The 10,482-nt window shown below is 39.8% G+C and overlaps 1 protein-coding gene across 1 annotated transcript; it reads right to left on the minus strand.

The window, feature by feature from the left end:
- Positions 1-285: 285 nt before the first annotated feature.
- Positions 286-1,434, minus strand: LOC137287777 (uncharacterized). Its single transcript, XM_067820164.1, has one exon. It carries the CDS (start codon positions 1,432-1,434, stop codon positions 286-288), a length of 1,149 nt encoding a protein of 382 aa, XP_067676265.1.
- Between the last annotated feature and the right edge of the window lie 9,048 nt (positions 1,435-10,482).

The raw sequence follows: 10,482 nt of genomic DNA on the forward strand, positions 1-10,482 counted from the left end.
TCGATACTATTGTTTCATTTATTTAATGCCTAGCAAGGGAGAGAGCTGCACTGTCGGTTACAGCCCGGGAAAGCCACATTTCGAGAATTAGTAGCTGATTTTGGTGTGGCTCTCGCGGTAATAGTTACGGTCAAGTGATTACAGAATTTGGCTTTCGCGGGGTATGTTGTCAAAACAAACCGGACGGTGCTTATAACTACCGTAGTAAACACAACAAATATCGTGGTCTCATTCTCTTTCTTTGTTTAGATTACAGCTTATAGCCACTGTAATAGTCACTTCACTTCACTGATGCAGATGCAGAAGGTCTCCCACATGGTCTGCATACGTTATCTCATTGAGACTCTGGTTTAATAGTTGCTGCTTCAAAGATGCTATACGTGCATCTATTGCACGATATCTCCTTCGACGTGAAGGTTCTTTGGGCTGATGTGAAAGTCTGAGTATGGTGACCTCTGTGAGGGACTGTTCCCGTTGAAAGAGCTGGATTACTTCGAAAGTGTTCGGATGGGACTTTTTCAAAAGTTTCTTGATTTTGTTGTGCCATCCTTCCAAACGATTATTCGTTCGGTGCCCTTGATTTTCAAAGTGATTCCAGATTTCTGGAATGAAACCCTGGCCTTCAACCCAACTTGTGGTTACGTAGTCCATGAAGGCAGTGACCTTAGGACTGGCAGGAGATTCCGCAACGGCATCGAGCCACACGTCTTCTATCTTGTCACAGGGCACCAGGGGCAAGGCAGCAGCTCGTCGCACCAACTTCTTGACTTCCCCATCTTCTTTGTAGTCACTAGCCAGGCCTTCTTTCTGTACCCTCCTCCATATGCATTGCGTATAGTGAAAGAAGCACCCTCTCACAGAAGCAGCTGGAAATACACCTCTCACTGCATTGTGAGCTGCACGTTCAAAGTCCAGTTGTACAGTATGCGGGGCAAACTGCAAGCCTTGTCTTCCAGCAAGATCACACAGATACTCAAACATCTGAGTGTAGCATTCTGCGCTTCTGTTGGACAGTAAACAGTACACTAGTGGAACCATGTGACAAAACACCTGAGCATGTACACAATATATCTGATCAAACAATTTAGGACATGTATAGAACGTACCATCACAAAATACGGTGCTTGCAGTACACAGATGTTCGATGTTCTTGTCTGTAGTGAAGATCAGAATGTCGGCGTTGACACGATGAAGGAACTGATCGCCCCCATCCGTCTTTGCGTACTTGTCTTCAAGGTTGATTTCGGGTCGACTCTCAGGAAGGCGGGGCAAGGTCTTGTGTCTCTGACGATACAGAATGGTGTTCACTGACTTGAATGATGGGATCTGCTTCAGCATGTCGTCTGAGATGATGTCGTGGTTCTGACGCAGTCTTGAGATCTCCTCGCCGTAAATAGTAGGTATGGGAGTCGTCTCTGTCCTTGCTCTCTCCATCAGTCTTGCTTTGAAGGCGTCGACTTGAAACTAGAAGGGAAGTGGGTCGTGGGAGTGTCCAAAAATCTCTATGGCATAGAGTATCTCGCCCTCAGTTGTGAGCCTGGCAGTACATTCTCTCACAACGCTAGACCAGTACCTTTTCCCCTGGCGACTACTTCTGCACCGAAACTTGAAGCCGTCATAGTACAAATGTACACCACCTCTAACACCCTCGATGAATTTGATCTCAACTTGTGCATTTGCCATGATTGTGACACTTAGTGAGCGCAATGTCACTTATATATCTTATTTCTAACAGGATATTCTCAATGTCAATTAAGAACACGTTTGATCTCTAACTCGTTACTTACTTTCAGTAGGATGTTTTCATTTGAAATCACCCATGACTCAATGTCAATTAAGAAAATGTTTGATCTCTAACTCATTACTTACTCCCAACAGGATATTTTCATTTGAAATCACCCATACCGAGACGCTCTAAAAAAAAAAGACGGGGCGCTCTTTTACAGGTAACGGTAATCGGGTTAGGTAATTAAGGTCCAGAACAGGTGAAATGCAATCAACCGTAAATGTGGCTCTCGCGGTATATGTCATTTTTAAAATGTGGCTTTCCCGGGGTGACACCGCACTGTCCCTGTGTCCGTCACGGCCGATGTTGTTGATCACTGGATTGTCTGGTCTAGACTCGATTATTTACAGACCGCCGCCATATAGCTGTAATATTGCTGAGTGCGGCGTAAAACTAAACTCACTCACTCACTTTTGACGAAGTTGGCTAAGTTTTGATTCATGCAAGATGCAAGATGAGGTAGGGGTCGTATTAGTTTCAAAACATTCCGTAACTTTCTGCAAGATAAATACGTTAACATTTCCACCAGTTATACATGAAATGAAATGAAATAAATCACCTTTTCATGAGCGATGAATTGATTTGCTTACGTAAACAGCCGAACCTGGGCGTGGTATTTCTGCTGTCCCGATGTTTTCACTTGCCGAAAAAATCGAAAAATAGAGAGGTCCAGTATGCATCAACCTTAGATGATTGTGCATATTTTGTCGGACAAACAACTTGTATTCTGCAAGTTGTAATCCACTGAGTGCAAATGACGAAAGCGTGGCATCCGAGATCGAAAAACCTGTTCATTCACGACAGTCAAGTACCCCACCACCCTTGGGGATTTTACGGGACGCTTTAATTACCCTGCATCGTGTTCACACCCAGTCGAGGTGGTTCCACGGTGATTGAATTAATTAGCGGGAAGCGCTTCAGTTAGTACCGCGGAGCGCACCGTCTCGCGTACACGTTACGTCTCGGACTGATCAATAGATCTAGCTTTTGATCCAATCCAGGTTGCTTTCAATTTATCTAAATCTTCTAAATTTTCAAACCTGATAATTTGTAAAAGGTTGTCAGTAGCAGAATACAATGTCTCTTCAGCCACATCAAGAAACAGTTCAGTATCATCAGCATATTGTTCCAGTTTATATCCATTATCATTGATAACTTTAGCTTGATAACTTTCATCATTTCTTATGATGCAACCATGATATCTAGTAGAATTGGCGTAGCACACTAAGGCTTTGCATGGCGCATAATTTCTACTGGGCGCCTCTTCTCATCCCCATGCGCGAAATAGAAGCAGTTCGCCTCGAAAGGAGAAAAGTCTATCCCCAGTACTACTCCCTGCCATTAAATGAACAATAACTCCTTAATCCAGTGGAATTGCAGAGGACTTATGACCAATTTTAATGAAATACAATTACTAGCACAGGACTTTACACCGTCAGCATTCAGCTTTCAAGAAACGTACTTGAAACAAAAGTTTGAATAGCGTACATTCTTATCATTCTTTTTCACCCCCCTAGTGACATAATAACTGGTGGATCTTCCATATTGGTGAGAGATGGTATTATTCATAGACCTGTTCCTGTTAAAACCAATCTTCAGGCTGTTGCTGTTCCTCTTACTTTACATATAACCCTTACTCTTTGTTCCTTGTATACCTCTCCTTCTGCCATTCTTCACCAGACTGATCTATTTATTTATTTATATTTAGATTTATTTGACCAATTACCAAAATCCTGTATCATAATTGGTGATTTCAATGGACATAACCCACTATGGGGTAAGTCCTGATACCCACAGTAAAGGAAAAGTTCTTGAAGAGTTTATATCTTATAATAATTTAAGTACATTCAGTGATGGCTATGACACATATTTACATCCTGCAACGGGAACATATTCTTCCTTAGACCTGTCACTCACTGATTCAAACGTTTATAATGAATTTGAATGGTCAGTTCATAATGATCTTTGTGGCAGTGACCATTTCCCAACAGTACTTACAGCAATTAACCCTTCCGATGATCCGCCTGTAACAAGATGGATTTTTCAAAGTCCATTTGGTCCTTATTGCAGGCCACCTGCATTGAAAAGCTTATGTCAGACCTTTTCATGGATGTACGTACCTGATCCAGTTAAAATGGTCTCGGACAAATTAGAACATATAGCTGATGAAAATATTCCTATATAAGTCCCCTGTAAAGCTGCACACCCGTAAACCATGGCTTAATCATGAATGCAAACAGGCCAGGAAAAAGAGGAAGAAAGCCAAGAAATATTTTCGCCTTCATTAGACTGTACATAACTTAAATAATGTAAAAATCAGCTACGTTAAGGCTCAACGAACGTTTCAACACACTGAACGCCATACTTGGAAAAGAACGTTTCCAAAATAAATTCATTCCCGTACTCCTACGTCAAGGGTATGGGATATGATGCAAAAATTTAAAGGCAAGGGTTCCAAATGCAGTAGTATTCGGCATCTCAAAAATGATAATAACATACTAACTGAAAAATCTGATACTGCAAACAAGTTGGGTGAAACTTTGGCTAAACATTCGTCCTCCTCAAATTATCATCCAAAATTCCAGACAAACACACCAGGAAAAGAAAACAGCGAATTTTGATTCTAATAATTATGAAGATTATAATGAGGCATTTTCATAACATGAACTTCATGCTGCGCTATCACAGGCTCACGATACTGCAACAGGACCTGATGATACCCATTACCAACTCTTAAAACACTTGCCTGAATCCTGTCTCGAAACGTTACTTGGCATTTTTACCATATTTGGGTAAGGCAACATTTACCCCCTTCATGGCGAAAAGCCATATTTGTTCCTACTGCAATCCCTGGCAGGGATCATACAGATCCACCAAATCATCGACCCATTCCCTTAACTAGTTGCGTTTGCAAAACCATGGAGCGAATGGTAAATAATCGCTTATTTTGGTTTTGGGAAACCAACAATCTGATCACTGAGATACAATGTAGTTTGCGTAAAGACCGAAGCACAACTAACCACTTGGTTCTTTTGGAATCATTTGTTAAAAATTCTTTCATTAGAAAACAACATGCAGTATCAATCGTTTTTTATTTTGAAAAAGCATATGATACTACTCGGAAGCATGGTATTTTTAAAGATTTACATTCTTTGGGGTTGAGAGGTCGCTTGCCTCAATTTATATCTATTTTTTTAACTGACAGACAGTTTCAAGTACGTGTGGTTTCAACCGTCTCAGACTACTTTCATCAAGATCAGGGTGTTCCACAAGGCAGTATTTTGTCTGTGACTTTATTTAGTATTAAAATCAATAGTCTGTCTAAGGTTGTAAGTGATTCAATAGATGGATCACAATTTGTGGATGATTTTATTGTTTCTTGTAGAGGTGGAAATATGCGTACAATAGAGCGGCAATTATAAATTTGTCTCAATAAAATTGAAAAATGGTCACTTGAAAATGAGTTTAAATTTTCTATAACAAAAACAAATTGTTTGCATTTCTGCAGAAAGTATAAACCGCATAAAGGTCCAGTATTATTGTTAAATGGCACTCCAATCAAAGCAGTAAAGGAGGCCAAGTTCTTGGGTCTTATTTTCGACTCACGTCTAACTTTTCTACCCCACATTAAACCTAAATGCCTGAAAGCACTTGATCTGTTAAAAGTTGTTTCCAGTTCTAAGTGGGGAGGAGACCACAGTGCTCTATTCTACCTATACAGATCTCTCATCCGTTCGACACTTGATTATGGCTCCATCCGTTTATGGTGGAGCCTGTAAAAGCAACATCAAAATACTTGATTCTATCCACCATCAAGGTCTAAGACTTTGTCTTGGGTCATTTAGAACCTCTCCTATTGACCGTCTTTACGTCGAGGTCGATGAGCCATCTCTTACTCAACGACGTATAAAACTCTCCTTACAACATATAACAAAACTATACTCTAATGAGGCCAATCCTGCATTTAACTGTCTTTTATTCCTCTTTATGGTGATCTATACAATAAAAAGTCTTCTCTAGTTTCGCCTCTGGGAGTAAGAGTGAAACCTTTTCTTTCTGCTGGCGTCATTGAGCTAGCCAATATATCTCCTTCCCGTCTTCCCGTCTTCTTTCGTCTCCTCCTTGGCAGCTAGTTAGACCCGAAGTTGACACTGACGAGGTTTAAAAAACGGAAACAAGTGAATTACAATATAAACAAGAATACAGTCAATTAAAAATTAACTATAGTACATACAAATCTTTGTTTACGTCCAAGGATGGTGGCGCAGTTGCTTGTGCCACTGTCACTGGATCTAGAAAATATCTTTCAGATTACCGGATAACCGTTTTATTTTCACAGCGGAAGCAAACGCTATATTAACGGCTCTTAAATATACTGAAAGACATCCTCGACATAAACAGTCTATAACCTACTCAGACTCTCTTTCTTGCCTCCAGGCTATTAACAACCTGCCATGTAAACGTCGATTTTTAATAGAAATTATAGAATTGTATAATGATCTTGCTACTGGTCAATACGGCATCGTGTTTTGTTGGTTACCAAGTCATGTAGGCATTTCTGGTAGCACAATGGCTGATCTTGCTGCCAAGGCAGCACTCAACAAATCTGTGACACCACTTATTCCATACTCTGATTATAAAGCTACAATTAGATCGTATATCCGTGACCTGATGCAAAAGAAGTGGGACACCCAAGTGGGTGGAAATAAATTACATGCAATAAAACCTTGTATTGGGTATACCCACTTAGGTTGTCAGTCCAGATTTGAAGAGGTCATTTTGCGGCGATGTCGTATTGGCCATACGAGATATACTCATGAATACCTTTTGAAAGGCGAGGATCCTCCTTTCTGCATCCCGTGTGATGAAAGAATCACAATCAAGCATATCCTGCTTGACTGTGTTGAGTATTCCATCACAAGGGATCAGTATTTTAACTCACGAACCATGAAGGATCTTTTTAGCAATGTTAGTCCTCGTTTAATTATTGCATTTTTATAGGAATTAGATTTGTTGAATGAATTGTAAATACATAAAGTATTTTATGATTGGAAGATTAAATTAGTAACTCAAATCGTCAGTGGCTGTTCCCTCAAAGGGGGTTGAAGAACTGTAAAAACATTGTTTTCATGAGAGGGTATTTAAGTCCCAAAACATTGGATGTAAATTTAAGTTTTCCAGGTTTTTAATCGTAGAATAAGTGTTCTTTTATTGTATGGCTAGATTTGTCTAAATTGCTAACAGCTGAAGGGATGATGCAAATCCAACTAGAGTCCATGCAGGAAGCAAATGTACTTTAAGTCCCCATGGTCCATAGTAAGGTGTTCTATCTTCAGTTCTGGGCACCCTATAGTTCATTTTTATACTGTATTGTCCTCTATAGATACATCGTTTTAGGTCTAACCACTAGTGTTACGCTTTACTCTGTGATATACTAGTTAGTTTTACTGTCCTTCGTTGACAGGTTTTTACAATGTATGTGCTATTAATTTTTTGTATTTTTATAATTAATCGTTCTCGTCACGATATTTCTGCAATGATGCCGATGTGACGTTAAATATTAACTCACTCACTCACTCGTGGATGGTTCTCAAAGTCAGTGAAAAAGACTTTTTTTGAAGAAAATGATAATATACTGAGGGCTGCAAGGGCGTGCACATATTTCAAACTGACGGCCCGATGCAATAACAATCGGCGCTAGGCCTCCGGGCCGGCGATTATTTCGAACGCTGCAGCGTTGTGTTGGTAGAATATGGGCCCAGTGACCACTGCGTGGAATTGGCCTCCACATTCCAACATCGTAGGAACCTTCTACAGTGATCATTACCACATCGCTGTTTATTGGTACAGTATCATTTTGCTGATAAAACACGCGTGTATTGCAGTGTGCTTCAACTTTCATCAAGAGTTTGTATTACTTTTTATTTCAAACACAACCTGTGTACTTTCTTTTGTTCGTCAGTTTGTTCTTATATTCGGAGGCCTTCATATCATTACGTCAAAAGCGTGAATGAAGTAAACAGTCCAAAGGTACATCATGATTTTTCTAGATTTTCTTCAAAGACAAATATGATTTCAGAGGCACTCTATGATAAATATTTGATTGCTAATCTAAAAAGGTTCTTTTATCTACTGAATTTAACGCCGAAGTATTTATTATTGTCTACGATGTCATTTTCGATATTTACCTGATACAAATATAACCAAATGATTGGGGTGGCCCGCTTTAAAGGAAGAGAGCTATTCTGACGATATATCGTAGTATCGATAATAGTGATACTTTATCCAACGATAAATGAATCGATACTTTTTCGTATCGTGATGCGTATCTTTAACCTTCAAATTGTTACTTTTCACTAGAAATTGACTTTTATGTCAATATTTACATGGTTACTTGACATAAAATATACATTTTGAAAGAAAATAACTAAAGATTGCATACCGTGATGTGCATCGAATCGAAGCATATCTGTCCAAGATATCGCAATATGTATCGTATCGTCAATTTTCGGTATCGTAACACTTTTATAGACACAACTGATCTATTTGCATAATTTGTACTAACTGGAAAAAATTACCCATAACATCACATTTTACTCTATGTCATAACACTTTCAAGAAAGGTACATACCTTGTAAACGAATGCTGAAAGGCGAACCACTACAACGCGGTTTTCTTCGTGATCCAGACACATGTAATAGTACTTTCGTTTTCGACTTCAGGGGTTGAAAGACAAGATATTAAACCTCAATTACACTTTTTAAAACAACTGAACCTTGCACAATAAGTATGTATATCATATAAATCCTATTTTAGGAAATGATAGCATTCACTTTCGACTGACGAACAATACCGAAATGGAAAGTAAGAAATATTCGAACATTGATTAATATGTTAATAACCAAGAGGACGTTTCCGTAAAAAAATTAAATCGTAACCAAAATTTGAAGAAAACAAACTATTACCAACATAAGTAACGTAGATTTACATACTTTCAATATCAGGCGTCTTGAGAGACAATGCAGACATGTTTCATATGTAGCTAACATGGCAAGTTCAGTGATCCGGCGGTTGTTAGGCCGATCTGAGGTGAAACATGTGGCTGATCTGGTCAACAGAAAAGGATAGAACCTGTCCCTCCGCTGCCACGAGGCTGGCTTCTCTACGTGGTGAGCAGTGGTAAGAAACGACGGCCTGATCATTGGCGAGTCTGGCTCTACTGACATTGGTTCAAAATATCACTCATCCCCGCTTTCCCAGTATACTGTAGTAGCACTCTACTGTCATACATTCCTGTCCCCAATCGCCAGAAACAGTGTTAGCCTCAACTTTCAGCCTTCAAACTTCAGACTTGACTAAGGAATACTGACTAAGGTATTGACTAGAAAAACATCACCTAGTTATTTAAATCGTATAGTATGATTGAACAGATGAAAGTACTGGTAAACACATATAAGATGATCCACAACCTGACAAATGACCCCAATTTGCATACTTGGGAACGTCCCACAGAACGATCCACTTGAAACAAGAGGGAGACAGGTTGTCTGGTAAATATCGAGAAGTTAATTTTCCCCGTGCGTTTCAAACATGAATTGTTATAGCACACTCGATTTGGGAGCAGGTACAATCCCAACGAATTTAATCAACACAATATACTGAGCAAATATGTTTAGGACCACCGGTCCATTTCACAAAGCAAATGACATTTTCCTGGGTTTTTTTAACAAAATTGTTGTGTGTGTGTTTTTCACGCCATATAAACTTTGTACAAATTGCGGGCTGCACACCGGTCGAAATCATCAAGTTTGTAACTGCAAGTTTTGGGTTTGCGTAACTTGGCGGGACTGATAAATGTAGGTCCACTCGCACTCCTACCACCTTCTGCCTTAATGCGCTTCAAAGTTGCCGTTGAGAGTCCAGTAGCAAGGCTACTTTGTGAAAGAGAATCTGCTTTGGTTGCACAATTTTTGTCCATATACATGATAACATTGTACGCAATCTCCCTTGCCCGAGAAGGAACTATTTGCCCATGTTTTCCTAACTTGGACATTTTTTACTACAACTGAAATCTGTTTCACAGTATTGACACAGGTGTAAAACAGTAGCGAGACTGGCGTTACACAGCAGCGAGACAGGTGTTAATCAGTAGCGGTGTTGATTTCATGTCACGGTTAGCATGTATCGCACGTGCACAGACATTTTTTTACTACACCTGAAATCTGTTTAACAGTCTTGAGACAGGAGTAAAACAGTAGCGAGACTGGTGTTAATCAGTAGCGCTGTTGATTTCATGTCACGGTTAGCATGTATTGCACGTGCACAATCGTCAAGCTACTTGTAGCAGCCACGTGTACTCGCCCAATTCGTTGTACCGCCTCTCTTGTCACAAATGCGTTTAGTGCGCGGGATCATCTAATGTGTGTCTAGCAGTAAGTGAGTATGGATTTACAGCGGTTTTTAGCAATTTCTGCAAAATTATCAGAAATGGGCTTTACACACTGTACCAACCACTAGGCTGTCTCACAAGATATAGAAACAGAGTTTGGAAGGTTTGTCAGCTGTCACGTAACATAAACTGCGTTACTCTCCGATGTGTAAACATGGCATGAAACATTCAGGGCGATTTCCTTTTATATTCAGTTTCCTGAAAACGATCCCATATCTGTGGCTGATTCCTTATTGTTTTTTACTGA

This window comes from Haliotis asinina, chromosome 6 (assembly GCF_037392515.1).
Source record: "Haliotis asinina isolate JCU_RB_2024 chromosome 6, JCU_Hal_asi_v2, whole genome shotgun sequence".
NCBI classification, from domain to species: domain Eukaryota; kingdom Metazoa; phylum Mollusca; class Gastropoda; order Lepetellida; family Haliotidae; genus Haliotis; species Haliotis asinina.

Excerpts from the sequence above, each read along its gene's own strand:
- LOC137287777 (XM_067820164.1), bottom strand. The coding sequence starts at position 1,434 with ATGGAGAGAGCAAGGACAGAGACGACTCCCATACCTACTATTTACGGC.